Genomic DNA, 22,897 nt, shown 5'->3' on the forward strand with positions numbered 1-22,897 from the left:
TAACCTTACACCTAAAGGAACTAGAGAAAGAAGAACAAACAAAACCCAAAGTTAGTAGAAGGAAAGAAATCATAAAGGTCAGAGCAGAAATAAATGAAATAGAAACAAAGAAAACAATAGCAAAGATCAGTAAAACTAAAAGCTGGTTCTTTGAGAAGGTAAACAAAATTGATAAACCTTTAGCCAGACTCATCAAGAAAAAGAGGGAGAGGACTCAAATCAATAAAATTAGAAATGAAAAAGGAGAAGTTACAGTGGACACCACAGAAATACAAAGCATCCTAAGAGACTACTACAAGCAACTCTGTGCAAATAAAGTGGACAACCTGGAAGAAATGGACAAATTCTTAGAAAGGTATAACCTTCCAAGACTGAACCAGGAAGAAATAGAAATATGAACAGACCAATCACAAGTAATGAAATTGAAACTGTGATTAAAAATCTTCCAACAAACAAAAGTCCGGGACCAGGTGGCTTCACAGGTGAATTCTATCAAACATTTAGAGAAGAGCTAACACCCATCCTTCTCAAACTCTTCCAGAAAATTGCAGAGGAAGAAACACTCCCAAACTCATTCTGAGGCCACCATCACCCTGACACCAAAACCAGACAGAGATACTACAAAAAAAGAAAATTACAGACCAATATCAATTCTTCCCTGATGAATATCGATGCAAAAATCCTCAGCAAAATACTAGCGAACAGAATCCAACAACACATTAAAAGAATCATACACCATGATCAAGTGGGATTTATCCCAGGGATGCAAGGATTCTTCAATATATGCAAATCAATCAATGTGATACACCATATTAACAAATTGAAGAATAAAAACCATATGATCATCTCAATAGATGCAGAAAAAGCTTTTGACAAAATTCAACACCCATTTATGATAAAAAAAACTCTCCAGAAAGTGGGCATAGAGGGGACCTACCTCAACATAATAAAGGCCATATATGACAAACCCATAGCAAACATCATTCTCAATGGTGAAAAACTGAAAGCATTTCCTCTAAGATCAGTAACAAGACAAGGATGTCCACTCTCGCCACTATTATTCAACATAGTTTTGGAAGTCCTAGCCCCGGCAATCAGAGAAGAAAAAGAAATAAAAGGAATCCAGATTGGAAAAGAAGAAGTAAAACTGTCACTGTTTGCAGATGACATGATACTATACATAGAGAATCCTAAAGATGCCACCAGAAAGCTACTAGAGCTAATCAATGAATTTAGTAAAGTTGCAGGATACAAAATTAATGAACAGAAATCTCTTGCATTCCTATACACTAAGAACAGAAGATCAGAAAGAGAAATTAAGGAAACAATCCCATTCACCACTGCAACAAAAAGAATAAAATACCTAGGAATAAACCTATGTAAGGAGGTAAAAGACCTGTACTCAGAAAACTATAAGACACTGATGCAAGATATCAAAGATGACACAAACACATGGAGAGATATACCATGTTCTTGGATTAGAAGAATCAATGTTGTGAAAATGACTATACTACCCAAAGCAATCTACAGATTCAATGAAATCCCTGTCAAATTACCAATGGCATTTCTTACAGAACTAGAACAAAAAGTCTTAAAATTTGTATGGAGACACAAAAGACCCCAAATAGCCAAAGCAGTCTTGAGGGAAAAAAAGGGAGCTGGAGGAATCAGGCTCCCTGACTTCAGACTCTACTACAAAGCTACACTAATCAAAACTATGGTTCTGGCACAAAAACAGAAATATAGATAAATGGAACAGGATAGAAAGCCCAGAGATAAACCCACGCACCTATGGTCAACTAATCTATGACAAAGGAGGCAAGGATATACAATGGAGAAATGACAGTCTCTTCAATAAGTGGTGCTTGGAAAACTGGACAGCTACATGTAAAAGAATGAAATTAGAACACTCCCTAACACCATACACAAAAATAAACTCAAAATGGATTAAGGACCTAAATGTAAGACCAGACACTATAAAGCTCTTAGAGGACAACATAGGAAGAACACTCTTTGACATAAATCGCAGCAAGATCTTTTTTGATCCACCTCCTAGAGTAATGGAAATAAAATCAAACATAAACAAATGGGACCTAATGAAACTTAAAAGCTTTTGCAAAGCAAAGGAAACTACAAACAAGACAAAAAGACAGCCCTCAGAATGGGAGAAAATATTTGCAAATGAATCAATGGACAAAGGATTAATCTCCAAAATATATAAACAGCTCATGCAGCTCAATATTAAAAAAAACAACCCAATCCAAAAATGGGCAGAAGACCTAAATAGACATTTCTCCGAAGAAGACATACGGATGGCCACGAAGCACACGAAAAGCTGCTCAATATCACTAACTATTAGAGAAATGCAAATCAAAACTACCATGAGGTATCACCTCACACCAGTTAGAATGGGCATCATCAGAAAATCTACAAACAACAAATGCTGGAGAGGGTGTGGAGAAAAGGGAACCCTCTTGCGCTGTTGGTGGGAATGTAAATTGATACAGCCACTGTGGAGAATAGTATGGACGTTCCTTAAAAAACTAAAAATAGGGCTTCCCTGGTGGCGCAGTGGTTGGGAGTCCGCCTGCCGATGCAGGGGACACGGGTTCGTGCCCCGGTCCGGGAGGATCCCACGTGCCGCGGAGCGGCTGGGCCTGTGAGCCATGGCTGCTGAGCCTGCGCGTCTGGAGCCTGTGCTCCGCAACGGGAGAGGCCACAACAGTGAGAGACCCGCGTACCGCAAAATAAATAAATAAATAAATTTTAAAAAAAACCATGAAATTTAATTAAAAAAAAAAAAAACTAAAAATAGAATTACCATATGACCCAGCAATCCCACTCCTGGGCTTATACCCAGAGAAAAGCATAATTCAAAAAAACACGTGCACCCCAGTGTTCATTGCAGCACTATTTACAATAGCCAGGTCATGGAAGCAACCTGAATGCCCATTGAAAGACGAATGGATAAAGAAGATGTGGTACATATATACAGTGGAATATTACTCAGCCATAAAAAGGAATGAAATTGGGTCATTTGTAGAGATGTGGCTGGATCTAGAGACTTTCATACAGAGTGAAGTAAGTCAGAAAGAGAAAAACAAATATCGTGTATTAACACATATATGTGGAACCTAGAAAAATGGTACAGATGAACCAGTTTGCAGGGCCGAAATAGAGACACAGATGTAGAGAACAACCGTATGGACACCAAGGGGGGAAAGTGGAGGGGTGGTGGTGGTGGTGTGATGAATTGGGAGATTGGGATTGACATATATACACTAATATAATATATAAAATAGATAACTAATAAGAACCTGCTGTATAAAAAAATAAATAAAAATTTAAAAAAAACTTTAACAGAAAAATCCTCAGTTACAAATAACTACGTATTTCAGGGACACTAGATATCTTAACGTTAATTTTTTTAAAGGAAAATAGGGAAAAAGAGTTAGAAAATCAACACTCCCAAAACGGTTAAGAGGTTTATTACAGCTGTAAAAAGAATGCAACCACAAGAAAGCTCAATTGAGTACAATGTGTAATTTTTCTGAGGCTGTGATAGACACTTCAGGGTCCAAAATAGGCCCTGCAAATAAATATCAAGAAAGAGCAGGGGTCCTGAAACTGTTTTAGGTCAGCTTTCCTCCCTTCTGTCTGGCAGGCCAGCGGGTCAGAGAGCTCACAGATTTTGGACATTTGGGGCTCATTCCCTTGTTTTCCACAGTCATTGTTTTTGCCAGTTCCTTTGACTGAGGACAGTTTCACCCTGGGTTCTGAGCAGCCTCTGTATGCTGCCTGGAACCCTCAGCAAAGCTGTAATAAATGATCCGGACCTGGAGTCCTGGCTCCACGCTCTTGTCTTCAGAAGTCGGTGGTGAAGCTGGAGGGAATGAAGAGCCTTCTTGCTGTTTTCTGACAAGGAGGTTCTAGGTCCAGAAAGAATAAAGGGACTAAGTAGTGAGTTGGGAGACGAGAGAGAGGCAAAGGAAGCAGACCACCGGTGACCGGAGAAAGTGTTTTTTTTTTTTTTTTTTTTTTGCGGTATGTGGGCCTCTCACTGTTGTGGCCTCTCCCGTTGCGGAGCACAGGCTCCGGACGCGCAGGCTCCGGACACACAGGATCAACGGCCATGGCTCACGGGCCCAGCCGCTCCGCGGCATGTGGGGTCCTCCCAGACCGGGGCACGAACCCGTGTCCCCTGCATCGGCAGGCAGACTCTCAACCACTGCGCCACCAGGGAAGCCTGGGAGAAAGTGTTTTAAAGCTAAATTCAGATAGTTTGGATTAAGGCATCTGGCTCCCTCTGGAATAACAGTGCTCAAAAGAGAAGCCAGCAGTAGCTGCAGCTAAGACTTCCGAAGAGAGAGGTTTTTCTTCTGTAAGAATGGGAGCATTGTGCAGATTACTCTTCTGATTTTGAAAACACAGACCACACAAGAGCTTCGAGAGCTTGCCTTTGCATAGAGGGTGAATCCTTAGCCCTTATGGCCTTAAATCTTATCCTAGACCACTCACATCTCATTCAAGTGACTTTCTGTTGTAATGACACAACACGCTCTTCCCTGCCACGGGGCCTTTGCACTTGCTGTTCCGTCTTGCAGGAGTGCTGTTCTCTTGTCTCTTCCCAACGCTGGTGCCCCTTCTAGTTTAGGGTGACATTGTTCCTTCCTCAGACCATCCTATCCAAATAGCCCACCCTATCCCCAGACACAATTGATCCCATTGTACCTGAATTGCCTCTTTTATTCATTACTGTGTTCTCAGCTTCTAGAATAGTGCTTGGAATGTATTGGAGGCCCTCAATGCAAGAGAGTGAATGAATAAGTGGGTGAATAAATGAAAGAATGATTGAATATAATTCACATTTTTTATTTTCTGGAGCCAACAGTTAGATGGAGTTTGGTGGAAAAAATTAATTACCTTTTCTGTTTTCCTAGGCCAATGGTTCTTAAAAGTGTGGTCCCAAAACCAGCAGCAAGAAATCAGCACCACCTGGGAACTGTTAGAAATGCAGATCCTCAGGCCTCGCCCCAGAGCAACTGAGTCAGAACCTTGGCGGTGTGGGGTGGGGAGGTAGTACCCAGCAATCTGTGTTCTAGCACATTCTCCAGGTGACTGTGAAACTTGAGAACCACTGCCCCAGTTCACGGATGCTGGGCCCAGGTCTATCGGATGAACTCTGCGCCCCCCAGCCCTAGAACAATGCCTGGCACAGAGTAGACAGGAAGTATTTGTTGAATGAGTTAATCTGTCTCCTCTTTCTTCGAAAGGTGCTCACCCCCTGCCGTACACACTGAAGGCACTGGGTATACAACTGTCAAGGAAGGGAGTGAGTGCCATTGAGAGGGCCAGAGGGAGGCCTCTTGTGCTCTGCACTGCAGACGTTGCCAAATTTAGAATCCCAGCTCACCCATCCCTCCTTCCTGTGGCCTCCGGAGCAAGAGGGGAGATTTCCAGCTGCTGCTAGATGCTAATTCGTTTTCATTTGACCCTTCAGTTCCTGCAAGTGAACCCAGGGGAGAGGGTGATGAGAGGCAGGCTTGCTTCACACACAGACCAGGGAGGAGAGCGGGAGAGAAGTGATAGAGGTGGAGCCAGGCCAGCAGCGGCACTGGCGCCCAAGGCGGCTGGAAGGGGCAGGTCCTTGCTGCTCATAGACGGGCTCCTTGTTTCTATGCCAAGTATTGCTCTTGGCCCAAGAGGCTCCCAGCACAAGAGAGACTTTCTGGGGCTCTCAGCCTTGCTATTTTTACACTCCGACTTCCAGGCCCTGCTTCTGGAACAAAACTGCAAATGACAACGTGGGCCACAGAGCCACTTAGAAAGGATATCTATAGCTTTCTGCTCTTATCACTGAACCGTGCCCCGCTTCCCTCTTCTCCTTGAAGGCGCCTTCAGCAAGATACAGTGATGCAATGATGCAGTGATGCAGTGATGCAGTGATGACATGACAGGAGACCATAAAGCTTCTTAGCTGTGGGATCCTGTAGGGAAGGGAGGAGGGAGAAATAGGTGGGATCTCAGTCTCTGCTGTGTGCCTGGGTGTGGAATATGATCCTCGGGTTTCCAGTGGGAGAGGCTGCAGATCCATGGACCAGCTGAAGTGGCTGCCTGGGTTTACTGGATGCAGAATTAGGGAGGGAGACACGGAAGGGAGGACCCTATGCAACGCCTATATTGGAAGTGTCCTTGCATGGATGTACCTAGTCTCCAGGGCAAATCTTGGTGCCCTCACTCACCAACTCTGTAACCTTGGTCAGGTCAGCTGGCCGGTCTCATAGCCTCAGACTTGAAGCCATTGTGTCCTTTCTTATGTGTCCCCCCCTGCCTCCGCCCCATTTATGCACCTTCTAAATTCCCCCCAAGCTGACCACAACTGATTTTTCTCAGATCTCTGAAAAAGTAACATCCATTTCTACATAGGGACATAGTTTACCCCCTTGGCTTTAAACCAAACTGCCATCCTCTCCGAGCCTTAGAAATGGGATAACCATAGTGTGTCCTTCATAGGGCAGCAGTGGACACTCCACGAGCTCTTGCAATAAAGAAGCAATAAAGCAGCTGGGTATTTCAGCCCACAGCCCACATCAGCATCCCTGTTACTTTTACTGTAAATAACAGCACAGTTGTTACCAGCTGCTGAGAACCTCATGGTAGCATTAAGAGAACTTGGGTTTAAGCCTTGAAAGGCCCAGCTTCTTCTCTTGGCTGGCTATTATTCCCACTCTTACCTTCTGGTGGGATTGATGTGAGCATTCAACTAATCCCTGTTTTCAAGGAAAATCATGCCTACAAGACCAATATTTTAAAAAGGTAAAAATGTTGCTGCAACAGTCAAAAGACTCTGGACAGGCCTGGAGTTCCACCTACCTGCACCACTGTCCTTCTCCCCAATTTGATAACATTTGAAAACCACTGACCTGTTGAATAAGGTCCAGGGTACTTATTTAAATGTGTACATAGTTTTATGTAGGAAAACAAAGCACATTGGGGCTTTGAAGATTAAACAAAATGAAGTGTAATGGCACTGAGGTACCTCAGAAGGCATACTTCTTGCTGTTCCTGTGGAACCTATCAATAAAAAAAAGAAACAAAATCTCAACTCCAGCCCAGGACTCTTTCCGGTTTATCATATTGTATTTCTTTTTGTCCATAACAACATTCACATTTGCCTTCAAGGGAAGTAGACATGCTCTTAACTAGAAGCTAGTATTCCCGAGCCTTGTGAAGTTGCTCTGTTTTATGAAATTACACAGAACTGATTTCTTCAGAATTCTTCTTTGCTAAGCGCCAAGTTCAATTCCCATCATTCAGGACTTCATTCACTTATTTCTCCCTCCTTCTTTGTGCATTCTTCCTTCTTATCTTCCTTTCTTCTGTCTACCCATCTGTCTATCCATCCATCCACCATCTATCCTCCGTTCATCCATCTCATTGTAATTGAATACCTGCCATGCTAGGTGTTGGAAATATGATGGTGAACATGACAGAGATAATGTCTGCTTGCCCTCACGGGGCTTACATTCCTTACAACCAGGGTAGGGTGATGTGGAAGGGATTCTATAAATGATTCTGAACTGCTGATAATATTGTAGATGTGCGCACCTCACTCCTTCCATCATCATCATCTGATCATCACCAATTTTTAGCAACAGAATAACCCCCCTTGTAATTTTTATTCCAACAAAATCTCACCAGAAATTCAAAATAAAAACCAAATATAAGTGAATGGGTCTGGTTGAAACACAACAGACCACTTTCTGCCATGCAGCCCAAGGCCCCTCTCAACCACTTTGGAAAGCCACACCTGAAGACTGCTGACCTTGGTCTCTGCCCTTGGTCTGATGTGATTTATTTTCTCATAGTGTTATGTAGCTATTCTTCATATATGCTAATGTCCCAGCTGTAGAGACAATGGGGATACATGTGTAAATTCAGGCCCTCAGACCTTAAAAACAACAGAAACGGTAACTGTTTATGTCCTTTTAGTTTCCATCTCGAGCTTGTTGTCTGAGCTGCTAGAATTGGACAAGGGAACACCCTTGGTAGGGTTTTCTCCAACTTAATACCAAGACCTGTGTATTTTACCTTTCCCAGCCCAGTTGAAATATTTAAAACAAAATAACAGCAGAAACAACCGTCTCACCCCCTAAAACGGAGACAGGACAGAGGAGTGTATGCACATGTTTGTTTCGAGTTGTTTCTGAAAGATTTGGGTAACTTGAAATTATTTAATCATGCTTAATTTCCTGTAGGGGGAGGGGAAATTTCCATCATAATTTGAGACAAGTGGCAGTTTTGCCTCTGGCAGATTTAAATGAGAAAAGTGAATGCTGGGATGCTAAACAACCGCATGAATGCACATCTGTGCCCATAGCCTTAATCAACTTCTTTGTTTGGTTTCTTTTTTTCTTCTTGCGGCTGTAGCAGCCTCAGTGACGCCAGCCCACATGATGCAATGACATTTGCTGAGAGCAAGGCCCACATACTTTCTCATTTAAATTGCTGTAACGGCTCCAGCCTCTTGGGAATGACCACACAGAAAAGGGCCTCATCCTTAGAATGAAGTGATCCCCAGATTTAGAGCACAAGTTTATTAAGTTTTTCTACCTGTGTATGTTGATAATAGCCGCCTGCGATTCCTCCATTATGCCTCCCTCTCTGTGGATTTCTTACTCTGCTTCCTTATGCCTCTCCTCTCTTCTCTAGCACTTTAATCCATCTCATACTCAACTCAAAGAAGGCCAAAGATGAGATTTTTAAAAAACAAAGTTATCCAGTAAATTAATAAAGTATTGATATAAGCCAGGGATGACTGAAATTGCCCAGTAGATGTATTTTATTTCCCACATGCACACACATACAGTTCTTAAAAAATTATTTTTTGAATTTAAATGCCTTTGGACTTTGCACATGCTTACCAGTTTGCCACCATCCTCACTATTCTCTATTGTATCCCACACCTGTCCTCCTTCATGCATTTATATTACTGGCCGGTTTTTAGTGTCCGTCTGGTTCCTTTTCGAATTCCAAGGCTTTTTCAGTCTGCACTCCTTGGGAATCTTCTGTGTGCAGTTTAGAATTCTAGAGTATTACAAAAGACATGGCTACTTTGTAGATGTTTACAATCAAATGGGAGGAGTTGTTAAAGCAAATGAAAGGTATAAATCCAGTACTCATAAATCCAGTAACTCATCCAGAAAGCGGTTAAAGAACATTAGAGTTGTACTCATCGCTGGGAATGATATATGATCCCAAACAGTAAATCTTACAAATGTACAAAGGGATACAGTAGGTTTTGTGTGTAACCTTGCAAATTTTGCTTGGGTAGTTAGTTGATTCTGACTAATGGAGCTTTAGCCTGTTCGTTCATAGGGTCCTTGGAGCTGTAAGATGACTTGATAATGGGTCCTTTATATCCATGTTCTCAAGTGTCAACCTTCCAGTTCTTTCCATGTTTCTTTCCGTATTCCCCCTTTCCATACTTCGTGTCCGTAGGATGGCTTTAGTTCTCATTCGGGCTATGGACACATCTGCCTGTGGAATTCTCCTGACTGTTGGTAGTAAAATTGGAAGACTGTAATTGTTTCCTCTTTTAATAAAACCCTCTCTTTTTTTCCATTTTCCAGCAGATATATGGAGTGATCACTCCTTTCAGACTGATCCAGATTTGCCACCTGGCTGGAAAAGAATCAGTGACATCGCTGGGACCTATTATTGGCACATACCAACCGGGACGACTCAGTGGGAACGCCCTGTCTCCATCCCAGCAGATCTTCAGGGTTCTAGGAAAGGGTCCCTTAGTTCTGTAACGCCATCTCCCACCCCAGAGAACGAGGTAAAACGGAGTGTCTTTTTGATGGCTTAGTAGAGTGGATGTAACTTGTGATTTCTCTTTAGACTCATTGCTTCTGCCCCAACAGGTCACCAAGGTAAGCTTTTGACTTTCATGCATGTTGCATTTGAAACCGAAAGGCTTCCTCTTAGTGAATAGTGTTAATACCATCTTTCAGGGATGTTTTCATTTTTTTAATGGCTTTTGGTCTCTTGAAACACCATTTCAGGTACAGAAAGTAAGAGAGGCTGATTGATGAGAAGTGGTTAAGATTCCCTGGGGCTCACTGAGGCAGTAATTTACTCTGTAGGTGCTGTTGCATGGTGCTGGTTCCATAAAATATTTACACACAGAAGAATGTCTCTTGGCCAGATGTGTTATAATTACTGCATATCTTATTAATATCCGTGGGCTTATTTGACTGCATAGAGAGAATGTCTGCAGGAATAACCCTTGAGAGCCCTTAAACGCTTAATTTCTAATAAAAAAAAAAAAGAGGATCTGTTTATTTAGCAGAAGTGACATTGTTTTAGAAGTAATTAGCAGTATAAATTTGTTCTGTCCCTGAGGATGAAATCTGATGTTTAAACAAAGAACTGAGGCATTAAAAAAATTCCATCGTGGTATTTATTAATACAAAAATCCCTGCAGTGAACCTTTGTGAATCCTGATAACTAAATATTCAAGAGAATTACAGTGGAAAAAGGTTAGAGTTAAGTAATGGCTTTTCTGGAGAAAGGAAGTTTCATTCCTAACACACGGGCACTTCTGCCTTTTTTTGATCACAGTTTTCTGCTCTTTAAACAACTCATTTTCTTTTACTTTGAGGACATGGAAGGAAGTTGAACTGCATCTCTTACCCCAAAGTTTCTCTACATATTTGCCGCTATTATCACCCTTCCTGTCTTTGAAAGTAAACAACATCTTCCATTATTTACTTGCTCTTCTCTGGGAGGCAGGAAGACCTACATTCCAGCCACATTCCTGCTTTTACTGGGCTTCGACATCTCACCCTACCTGGGCCTCAAATTCTCCATCTTTCGAGTGACGGGTTGAGGCGAGCTACAGGCCCCGTTGATAGACCAGGGCCTTGGTTTGTTGGTACTTGGCCCTGATGATCAGATATGTGCTTCAGTTCCACTGAATCACTTAGGATTTTGTTGCTTATCACTGGGTGATTTTGATAACTCTTTATTAGCATAATATTCCTCCTCTCAGGGCACATCCCATTCAGTCGATTTATTCGCCTTATGTGAGGTGTGCTGGGGGGTAAAGATGAACCAACACAGGCTGCTCCTCGTGGAGCTCAGCATGAAGTGGAGCCCTCTTCCATTCCGGCCCAGTTACCTCTTGGCATTTCTCCCTGGACCGCAGAGTGGCCTCCCAGGGGCTGAGTGGGCCAGGACGCCCCTGGGCTCTCACTGAGGCACAGAGTTCCTCTTTCTTCTTCACCTGTACTGCTTGGTTCTTGGCATCTCTGTTAGAATCTTTCTCCATTCCAGGACTCCATCCCCCTTATTGTAACCCTTTACCATCTTCACCCCCAGGGAGTGCCCTGCAACCAGAGAATGCCCGGTTGGGAAGGGGACACTGGCACCAGTATCTGTCCATTACAGACAGGGAAACAGAGGCACAGAGAGGCCAGTGACCAGCAGCCGCACTGGCTCTAGAACGCAGGGTTCCCGAATCCTCCTTGAATTCCAGGTCAGAATTCTTCTCACTTGGCTTCCCTGGCTCTGAGATCTCAGCCTACCTGCTTTCTCTTGGTCCAGAGGTGAGGAGATCAGACTAACTTTGAGATACCATTTCTGTTCAATGCATCTCTTGTCCTCTGTATGTGGAAGAAATGAAGTTTGTCTTGGAGCCCACCTCCTGAGGCCGAGGCATGGGTGGGGTGAAGCCCAAAGAGGGCATCCCGAGGTTTATGTGCCTCGGATTTTTACTTCTTTGATTAATATGGTAGACTTTCACTTTCATGTTTTCTGCGAAAAGTCTTAGGAAGAACGCAGCACAGGTGGGCTGCTGGCTCTGGGGATAATTATTGGGAAGCAGAGTCCTCTTCTCATCCCTGAGCCGCCTTCTGATGCCCACTGTTGCCTGCTCTGCCCCGTCCATGCCTGCTTCCACCCCCCTCCCGCTCACTGCCTAGCCCCCCTTCCCAGGCTCCGACTGTGTCCTACGGCCGCCTGCCTCACTTGCTCTCCTGGAGTTCAGTGTTTCCATCACATCCCCACTGGTCAGCCTCCCAGCTGCTCTTCATGACTTTTTGTGGCTTTCAGGGTATTTTCATAAACGTCACTTCATTTGTCCCCTTCAAGACTCTTCATGTGGCAGAGATGACAGCTATTATGTTTCCCACTTAAGAGGTAACCGAGGCTCAGCGAGTTGAGTAACCAGGCAGGTGGCGTCAGGGTGGCAGGATGGTTCCGTTCCTCTCTTCTGTTGCCATCGTGTTGGACAAAGCCTTACCCCTCCAAGAAACGTGTTAACAAATGTGTAGTTTTTTGAAGTTTCAGAGAGAGGCTCATTCCCAGCTCTTTATTTTTCTTTATTAATTCTATTTATTTATGTTTGGCTGCGTTGGGTCTTCATTGCTGCGCGGGCTTTCTCTAGTTGCAGTGAGCGGGGGCTACTCTTTGTGGCATTGCCTGGGCATCCCATTGCGGTGGCTTCTCTTGTTGCAGAGCACGGGCTCGGCCTCTAGGCGCACGGGCTTCAGTAGTTGTGACTCATGGGCTCTTGAGCGCAGGCCCAGTAGTTGTGGTGCACAGGCTTAGTTGCTCTGTGGCATGTGGGATCTTCCCGGACCAGGGATTGAACCCGTGTCCCCCTGCACTGGCAGGCGGATTCTTAACTGCTGCGCCACCAAGGAAGTTCCCCAGCACTTTAAATAGACCAATGGGATAGATGTTCTTTGGATCAACCTTTCGGTTGTTTGTTTCATGTACATTTTTTCGCCTGGACATCAGGCCATCCACTAAGTCAAAGAACCAAGCAGATTTAAAAGGCAATACATTAAAATCCTAGGGGCAAAGAGATGAGCAGATAGGTAGAGAGGAGAGGAAGGGGAGAGGTGGGGGAAGATACAGGCTGCTACATTCCCAGGTCCGGCAGGTGCTGACACGGATATTAAAGCAGAAGCACTAAGGGTAATCGAGTGTTTAGAGCGCCAGCTTCATGCCTTGTCTCCTTACTCATAAAACCCTATGCATCTGTACGACAGTTGTCATTACCTTTTTACATTTGACAATGCACACAGAGAGGTGAGGGAGCTTGCCCAGGATCACACACCTAATACCTAGTGGAGTCAAGCCTGAATGGAGGTCTGCTGGCCCCTGCCCCTACCCCAGGTTTCACTATGTGTGTATCGAGGCTTGGAGAGCCTTGAATAGCTTCATCTCACTGCAGGGGAGGGCGGTGACATATGCAGCGCCTTCTAGAAAATGACTTCTCTTGATAACATTGTCTCAGGTGCTAATAACAGTTGAAGAGAAATGATTATATCTTTGATGCCATTTCTTTGGTCCCTAAATAGAATCTATTTTGACTAATTTGGAAACATGAGAGAAAGCAAAATGGTAAGGGCGAGAAGAAGAAACTTGTAATATGTCGCGTTAGAAACGCATATTTTTATACAGATTTTTCCTGAGCTGGCTTAAAAAAAAAAAAAGTAAGTGCCAAATCTGTTGACTCAGCTTCCCAAAAGTTTAGGACGGAAGGCTTCCTTACAGTTTGAAAATTTTACATTTCACATTCCAAAGTTCACCAGGGAAGTGTTAGGCGCAGCGCATAATGTTCCCTCTGCATATGCCAGCAGTATTTTTGAAAGTTTATACACTGGCCGGGAAGCATTTGCTGCTGAAATTTGGCCCAAAGATGATCTCCCCCCAGTCCATCAGTTTGTTCCAAGTCACTTAGATGTTGAATTTTAGAGAGAAGAGGAAGCTACACAAAATATTGTAAGGAATAACTGTTGGCCCATAAGCAAGTCTTACTTAGAATCTTTCCAGCAGAAGGTGTTTCCAAGTTCCTTAAGGATAAAAGTATGGAGGACCAAGTGGGTCTGAAGCAAGGGAAGGTCAAATTGTTTCTTAGGACCATGATCTCTTCTTGATCACAATTCACTCTGTTCTTGCTGCATTGCCTCTGGAGTCTGGGAGGGGCCTGAGCAGCTAACTCCCCAGGAGGGGCAAAACCCATGTATTGCATTAGAACCTACGGATTTTCACATACATTTCGAAATAAGATGACCACATAAAGGGGCCAGTCTGTCATCATTTTACTGAAATTCTTGACCTGATCAAGTAATCATGACATTTTAGAGCTGGCAAGAACCTTTGAGAAGGGCCTAGTGAATGCTACGGCAGTACTTCTCAGCCTGTGAGCCAAGGACGGTGGCCAGGATGTCCTTTGGGGCTTGCAGAACATGCTAAGTTTCCTTATTTTTACCCCAGGCCACTGAGCTAGACTCTCTAAGGGTAGGGCCTGAGAATCGGCCTTTATCGTAAGCGTTCCAGGAAATTCTGAGTGAGTACAAGAGCTGGTCTTCTAGCGAATCTAGTCTCCCTGTTTTTATTTATATGTCACTTCCCCTTCAATTCTTTGGCTTCCCGCTAGCATCTCCTGGGAAGGATTGTTCTCACCCATCTGCTTTGAAAGCCCTTTAACCTTTATTCCATTGTGTCTCTTTGTAGTATTCTTACATGAGACACGTCCGCCTCCCTTTTGGGGGGTGTCGGGACCTGCCCCCCTCGTCTTGTGTCCTCGGCACCTGGCACAGTGCCTGGTATGTGTCAATGTCCATTAAATGTTTGCTGAATGAAGGAATAAACCAGCTTTGTAGCGGAGGGAGCTCTTACTTGACTTGCTGTAGAGGCAGAGCCAGCACTAGAGACCAGGTCTCCTGACTCTCCTCTAGTTTCTAAATAGTGCTGCTGCTCACAGAGACTAATTTAATTGCACAAGCGTTTGTCAGTTTGTCTTCTAGTTAGATTCTTTTTTTTAACTTCTCTGGATTTTATTTGCATGATAAACCATAACTGTTCTTTTGATAGTGTTGCATCCAGCAAAACACGGAAAGCAGTTTTAAAAGAAGGAAAAAATAGGGGTTCCCTGGTGGCGCAGTGGTTGAGAGTTCACCTGCCGATGCAGGGGTCACGGGTTCGTGCCCCGGTCCGGGAAGATCCCACATGCCGCGGAGCGGCTGGGCCCGTGAGCCATGGCTGCTGAGCCTGCGTGTCCGGAGCCTGTGCTCCGCAACAGGAGAGGCCACAACAGTGAGAGGACCATGTACCGCAAAAAAAAAAAAAAAAAAGAAGGAAAATATATACACACATATATGGATACAGTGCTTATTAACATTGACTGGCCTATGCCTTGGAATTCCAGAATTCCAGGTACTCTGCCATTTATCATCAAGGCTACACATACCAAGGCTCAAGTCTTGACAAAAGAGGATTACGAAGCATAATCCATAACCCTTTGTAGTCCCTAGGCTCTCAAACTTTTTATTCTTACAAATGCCTTAGTAGAGATAAGGACACTGCTATTCCTGGGCACTTTCAGGCAGCCAGCCCCTGGGCTAAGGGCTCACGTGCTTGACCTCACTCTGTCCACACTCTGGTGGGAAGTCTTCTAAGATCCCAGAAGAAAAGTATGGAAGAAGAAAACTCTCAGTAGTCAAGGTTATACAGTCAGATTGATTCCCTTAGTAGGTCATGAGGGTGCCATGCTGAAAGGTCATGAAGGGTCATGGCAGGTGCCGTGCTCCAGGCGCTGGGTCAGTCCCCACTGTCTCTGAGGAGCTAGGGCTCCAGGGCTCTCGAGAACCTGAATGTCATCACCGTAATCAGGATAAGGGGTGCTGCAGCCTGGCCAAGGTCAAGACAAGCACCAGGAGGGTGTGTCCCCAGCCATAACTCTGACACCACCATCTCTCAGCTGTGCAAGGCTTTAGCTGCATTGCCTGAGAGATGACCGATTGGAGGTTGTTACCCATGGAAGATGGTCCCTGTTCTTCCTCTACTCTCCTTTACCTCTCTTTGTGTCTGTCTTCCCTGGGGCATGTTGCTCGCCTGCCTTTTCCTCTTTTATTGTCTTTCTCTTTGTCTCTTCTTTCATCTCTCACTCCCATCACCCAGACTGCAGACTTTCTGTACAACCCAAGCATCTGTGTTGGTGTCTTTTTTCTTTAAATTATTAGCTAAAATGTTGTATTCTCTCTTCTTAATTAAAAAAATAATAATAGATGAATAGAATATATCGTTCTTAACATTTAAGACAAACTGTTTTTGTCCTTCATTGCCCTTGACTTTAAAAAAAAATAGTCACTTAAATGGAGGAGAAAATTTCTCATCTTTGATGTCAATGAAAATTTTAAATGTGGGAAGAAAAAAAGGTCTTTGGCCTGTTCATAACATGTAATGTTAGTTTCCATTTTTATTTGCTTGAGTTTTGTGCTAAAGGGTTTCTTTAGGAATACTTATGTTATTTTAAGGTTTTGCAAAATCACTGTATAGGGCCTTTGTTTGTTTAAATCTGTAAAAGGTGATTGTTGGAAGTTTGCCAGCTGACTCATGTCTCCGTAGCATGAGAGCTAGATTCATGCAGTCTTAGAACTATAATCAACTTTTACTTTACAGGGACTCCTACATCCAGAGAGTAAATACATAAAAAAATTTAAACACACATGTATAGAGAAGTGTTTGATAAAATGCCAAAGCCTTTTCTGAATACTTGTTTTAAAAAATGCTCTTCTTTCACTCTTTGTAGTCCTAACACAGTGTCTTTTGGGTATAATTTCTGATATCAGATTCCCTTTGTCAGACACACATGCCTTTTTAAAAATGTCTTCACAAGAGCACAATTATCTTGAATCTTCCTAATTCACCATCTGATTACATTTTCAAAGTTCAACCTAAATGAAAACCAGATAATGCTCACGTGTAAATGATGATGACAGTTTGGGACCAAATAGGCTTGTTTTCTTTTTTAAAAAGAAATTTTAGCTTAAAATTTTATTTTGTACTTGATATCTCAAGTCCTCATCGTGAGTGTTTATTAATCCCCCTATGATGGTAACTCTAAACATTTTTCGGTCACTGGCCCTTCTGAGAACAGAAAAGTTGGGGATAAAATGCACTTGGGCAAAACCCCACATCCATTTCAGGGGGTTCATAGGTCGCCACAGCTGACAGGTTAAGATTTTCCTGTAATACTTTCTCCTCAGTAAAAGCTGAACACTGCTTTTGGGGATGGAGTGAGGAAAGAGGTGAGGGGCTGGACAGCATTCCTGCTCTGTGCTCAGTAAAAGAGATTATTTTTGAAAAATAAATAAACACAGTGGTCCAAGTTCTGTTTGAAAAACTGCAGGTTGGGTGCCTAGTCCAGCAAAGAAAGCAACGATGACACCAACTGTGTAGAAGTGATAATGGATCCAAATTTGCAATGACCATGCCCTCAGAGAGGCCTTCAGAGCCAAATAAATGCATTTTTCAGCACCTGGGACATTTGATCTTCGCTGCTTCTTGCTTTGAGTGGCTTTAAAAATTGTATTGTGTGCAGATGTTATGGGTCAATACTACCGTCTCATTTTCAAAGAACTTTAGTTGTAAACTAACTTAGTGGAAAAGTTTCTCTTACTGATTTATTATTCAAGAAAAGAGATTTTCCTGACAAGTGGAACAAGTTCATAAGGATGTGCCTGGGTGTCTCATTAGTATCATTTATTTCCCCAAATGTCACGTGAAAAATATTTGAATATTCAGTCAATATAGTAGAAAGAAAAAAAATGTTTCCATTGTTGTCCGAGGTGAATAAAGGAAGGAGTTGTTTAGATTCGAAGGTCTGTTGTCAGAGGTTGCCCAGCAAGGCAAGGCTTTGCACTTTGTTCTATAACTATGTTTAGAAAAGCATTTCATGATCGAATATTAATTTGTGAAGAGGCTTGGGTGGCAAGGAAGTAGAGTTTTTTATGAACAAGAGGAATTTACATTAGATTGTCTAGAGCTTTTTTTTTTTTTTTTTTTTGCGGTATGTGGGCCTCTCACTGTTGTGGCCTCTCCCGTTGCGGAGCACAGGCTCCGGACGCGCAGGCTCAATGGCCATGGCTCACGGGCCCAACCGCTCCGCGGCATGTGGGATCTTCCCAGGCCGGGGCACGAACCCGTGTCCCCTGCATCGGCAGGCGGACTCTCAACCACTGCGCCACCAGGGAAGCCCTAGAGCTATTTTTTATTAGACTAAATCTCAGCAAGATGAGGTCAGGCTGGGGTCTTTGCCCTCCATCATTGCCATTTTTTTCTTTTAAGTGAAAATAATTTGGCCCCCAGCTTTTTTAATGCCCTTAGCCATGGACATTCCCGTTTCCATCTAGCACATTGACAAGCATCATCCCTAATTCCACCTCCAGCTCAAGAAAACAGTTCTGTTTGGTTAATAGGAGAGAAAAAGGTGCCTGTGAAATTAGGTACGCTGGGCATTTAATACTTTGATGCATAGTGTGTGCTTTTAAGACCACATTTAGAAAGTATCGATAACTTCACTGTCTGGTAATAACATTCAGCCATTTGTTTTGGTAAGTAATTAAAGCGCCCTCTCTTTCCTCCTGCCCTAGGCCTCAGGTGTTGATCTAGATCAAGGGAGAGCGAGCTCACATGCTGCCATTAGAGTGAATTTGTTCCCTAACCCATCCTGTGAATATCAATGCTAACAACAGTGTCTTGTGTGTGTGTGTGTGTGTGTGTTTTCTTTTTTTTCCTTTCCTTTTCTATCCTTTATTATTTTCTTTCTTTCTTTCTTTCTTTCTTTTTTTTAAATCAATGTGCTTTTTCCTTGTGAATAATTATATGTCTAGAAACAGCCATGGAGTGATTTTGCTGTTCTGAATGGGGGAAAGATTAATAGTGACATTTGGAAGGCAAGTATATTGTCAGATTTTAGCTCATTTAATATTTTGTCCTTTTTGCATGGCTGTGGCTGCATCTTCTTTGTGAATATCATGCATTCTGCAGGGACGGAGTGATGGGGCTTCTGGCTAGGGCTATGGGACTCACACGTGTCGCCTTTTTTGATGTCTCCCATTGTGAATGACTTCAGGCTGATTGCCCCAGGTTCCTGTTGTCTTGTAAGAAGCGGCACTTGCACCAAACCGGCATCAGCAGCCCATGCATGCCTTTTTCTGCCTAAGCTCACATACACTCTCTGCCTCGTGCTGGGAGGACTTCTCTCCCCTTTGATATTTGAGGCCATGTAATGGGTCATTCCCCTTTCTACATTAACAGGGATCTCTTTTCCTCTAGGATTTGCATGCAGCCACAGTCAACCCGGACCCCAGTTTAAAAGAGTTTGAAGGAGCAACACTGCGCTATGCATCCTTGAAACTCAGGTAGGGCATTCAGAGCACCTGCCGTAATGAGTGGCTTTGTGCAGCTAGAGATTGCAATAGAATTCTAAGTCCAATTTTCTGTTTTTCTTTCTAGAAATGCCCCACATGCTGATGATGATGATTCTTGTAGTATCAACAGTGACCCAGAAGCTAAGGTTTGTAAGAAAGTGCTTTCAGCGACCAGGTTAAATAATCTTGCATCAGAATAATGACTTGGGATAATGGCCCAGTTTTTTACAAACCATCAACCCAGAGCCACTTAATAAGGAATTATTCCTCAGCCTCTCTTTCCTAATCTCCCCAACAATTAAAGTAAACCCCTCGGCCAGGTTAGGTTTGGGAAGATTTCTGTAATCATCACGACTCTGCTTGTATCTCACGACATCAATTCTTGGTGCGTCGCAATAAGTTAAAATTATCATTCGAACAGGTGGGCTTCAGAAGCCTTTGAAGATAAGCCAGGCTCTGCCTTGCAGTGCCATGGGAGGGGCGGTGAACAGGTGCCACAGACCCCTCACACCCACCTCCTCCAGGGCAGCCTCGCACCTGTGCAAAGCGAAAGTTCCTCCTCATTCCTGTCCTAAACACAGGCCTGTTTCATGGTGGGGAAGCAGCAGGACCAGCTGACGGCTATGCAACCAGTACAGTTGCACGGGGCCCTGCGTGGAGAATCAGGGCCCCGTGTTTTTCTGTGCAGTTGCTCTCTTGATGTTCTGCATACTTTTATCTTTGACTCTGTGCTCTGTAGATGAAGTGCAGTAGGGCAACGGAGTGTGCCCCGGGGAGTTGGAGCCTTGGCTCATGCACAGTCCTGCCACCTCCCTACCTGCCCAGTGTGTCTCAGCTGCCCGTTCCCCTGCTGCTTGGCACCTCAGGCCCTGCCACCCTCCCCATCGCTGCCCCCCACCCAGCAGTTACTGTTGCCTTCCACCCCTGTAGGGGGCTAGGTGTGAGCCTGGGGAGAGTTGATGCTAGGTACACAAACTCCATGGTGTCCCAGGAGGGGACAAAGTAGTGGCCTGCCCAGCTCAGGTGGACAGCACAGCAGTGTGTTCGTGGGTGACTCAGTGGGGCCCCGCCCACTCCCAATCCAGGTACCTAGCGTGTCCTGGCACAGGTATTGCAAACAGAGGGTCATCCATTTGCTGTGGGCTGGGGTGCTGAGTCCACGGGAAAGGGGGATTCTTGGCTCAGTTTCCCCACCCCTGGCCAGGACGTGGTGCATCGGCCTAGCAGCTGATGGTCTGTAGGGGTGGGCAGCCTGTGATGGTCTGCACTCACCCTGTAAGTATCCCCGTGCCCGAGAGAGCGTGACATTAAATGACAAGCAAGAAACACCTTAGGAGTTTAGAGAGAGAATGCAGAAGAAAGGATAAAGCTTCATGTCTTAATACTTTTTACAGCTTTTTCCCCCCTGCTTTTTGAACATGGGGCCATGTGTTTTCATTTTGCATATTTCATTTTCATTTGCAAATTATGTAGCTGAACCTAGATATTTTTCTGAATCCCAAAGTAGATCTGTGTCTATGAATAAAACAGCAGATAGGTTCCTGTAGCAGTAGTTAAGTGGGGAACACCGTGCAGGTTCAAAACCTTGGCTCCCTAGCCGGAAGCTGCCACATTGCCATTGGTTCTATAAGAATCCCAGGGCTTCTCCGTTGCTCCTAGTTTGCTCAGCTTCATTCTAAGCACAGCCTGATCAGGTTAAGGCTGCTCCAGAGCCAGCGGTGTTCTGAACAAGTTCTTGGTTGGCCGCTGACACCCTGGCCTTTAAAGATAAATCTTATGGCAAGGAAGGGAAGGAACGCAGTAAAATAGGAAGGCAGGCTGTGAATAATTTGCTTTGCTACCAAGTGTTTTATAAGGGCTATCAGCAAAGACTGGAGGAGGAAGGGCGAGCAGCAGCAATATTTTTCTCCACCCGGAAGGGCTGGGCCAGTGATGTCTGTAAAGCTGAGTGTGCAATTGACAAGAGTGGGCCGGAAGGGTGATGCATGGAACGGAGATTGAATGGGTAGCAGGAATAGGAGGTAATTGAGCTATTACCTAAGAGGGTGCTTTCTCTTTTTCCCTCTCAGTTGTATTGCTTACTGAATTCTTTTTTTTTTTTTTTTGCGGTGCGCGGGCCTCTCACTGTTGTGGCCTCTTCCGCTGCGGAGCACAGGCTCTGGACGCGCAGACTCAGCGGCCATGGCTCATGGGCCCAGCTCCGCGGCATGTAGGATCCTCCCGGACCGGGGCACGAACCCGCGTCCCCTGCATCGGCAGGCGGACTCCCAGCCACTGCGCCACCAGGGAAGCCCACTTACCGAATTATTGATCTACCACAGTTCTATTCCCAACGTGTCTATTCTAGCACCTATTGGGAATTTGTTTATGTTAATAAGGAGGCTCAGCTTTCTTAGAAGTAACAAAAGTTGTACTTAGTTCTAAACAAAAAAGCACGTGTATTGCATTATTTATTTTTTATCCTTCTTTGTTCTATAAAAGATCTGAGGAGACTTATGAAAGTACTTACAAGCCACAGGAAACATAAGGGAAGAATCAGTGCATCTGTCTGTACTGGGACAGTACATGGAGTTAGGACAGATCAGACTGGGGAAAAGGAAAAAGCACAGGACTTTTTTTCAGAGCATAGGACTTGGCATAGTTAAGAAAATTGAACTTTGGGTCCATTTTTGTACCTCCAGGTGATTATTTATACTGAGGACTCTTCTGGTAAATGGCATGAATTCCTATAAGGGCATCTCAGAATCTTGAAAAAACCTCTGCAAACTACATGTGCTTCTAACTGCCCCATCTCACCCTAGATTCTGAAGGTGCCCCGTGCTATAGAATGTCACTGTCACTCTTGAGGACCCTAAGTCTGTTGGGAGGGGAAAAGGGTCTCAGAACCCTGCTTTCTATGAACCACACTGCATGAGGTAAAAGCATCTCAGTTCCTTATGGAATATAATGGTTTTTCTAGTGCTTTGTTATAAAATAATTGTAATAATGAATATTTTTTGAGTGCTCACTTTTTGCCCAGCTTAGTCCTAAAGACTTCATTGCTGTTGACTCTCATCCTCACAAAAATTCAAGGGGCTGACTGTCATTATTGCAGATGAGGAAAATGAGGCATAGAAAGTTGAACAGCTACTTAAATAGTAGAGTCAGGATTTGAATCCAGGCCATTTGGCTCCAGAGCCCATGCTCACTAGACTGTCCAAAGAAAAGTCTCACGTGGAGCTTCATTTAGGGGCCACCATCAATTAATGTGATCAGTGTCCTCAACAATACTCCAAATTTATGTAAAGACATAGAAATTTGGATTTTGCTCATTGGAAGCAAAGGACAAACCCATTTCAAGTAAATTGGTGGAGGATTATGACAGAGTGGACCAGCTTTCCAGTCTGACTTGAGGCAGAGATGAACCCTAGACTCTAGAAGTGGAACGGATGGGCTGCAGGTTTTTTCAGACTATCCTTCAGTGGTGTAAGTTCAACCAGGCTTATGATAAAAAGTTGAGCCAGAACAGGAGGAAGCGGGGGCTGGAGTGGAGCTCATCTGTGTGTCTGGCGATTGGCTGAGCTGCCCACTTTAGATACCCCACACAGATGGCGTCCCTCTGGGGACATTGAGTCTTGCTGTGCTTCTCTGGAGGTAAGTCACTCCACCTCCTGATGGAAGTGGGC

General features: G+C 44.1%; 1 protein-coding gene across 18 annotated transcripts in view; it reads left to right on the top strand.

The window, feature by feature from the left end:
- The window catches only part of APBB2 (amyloid beta precursor protein binding family B member 2), a 476,036-nt gene that overhangs the window by 254,316 nt on the left and 198,823 nt on the right, over positions 1 to 22,897 (top strand). For 14 of the 18 annotated variants that reach the window (XM_081232470.1, XM_081232466.1, XM_081232464.1 and 11 more), the window contains 4 exons: positions 9,633 to 9,841; positions 18,693 to 18,755; positions 19,138 to 19,223; positions 19,318 to 19,378. In XM_081232470.1, coding sequence (XP_081088596.1) covers positions 9,633 to 9,841; positions 18,693 to 18,755; positions 19,138 to 19,223; positions 19,318 to 19,378 — 419 coding nt within the window. The remainder of the gene's footprint in view (positions 1 to 9,632; positions 9,842 to 18,692; positions 18,756 to 19,137; positions 19,224 to 19,317; positions 19,379 to 22,897) is intronic. The other 4 variants (XM_081232469.1, XM_081232468.1, XM_081232465.1 and 1 more) reach the window with 3 other exon arrangements.

The sequence above is a fragment of the Mesoplodon bidens genome, assembly GCF_964165515.1.
Source record: "Mesoplodon bidens genome assembly, chromosome: 1".
NCBI classification, from domain to species: Eukaryota; Metazoa; Chordata; class Mammalia; order Artiodactyla; family Ziphiidae; genus Mesoplodon; species Mesoplodon bidens.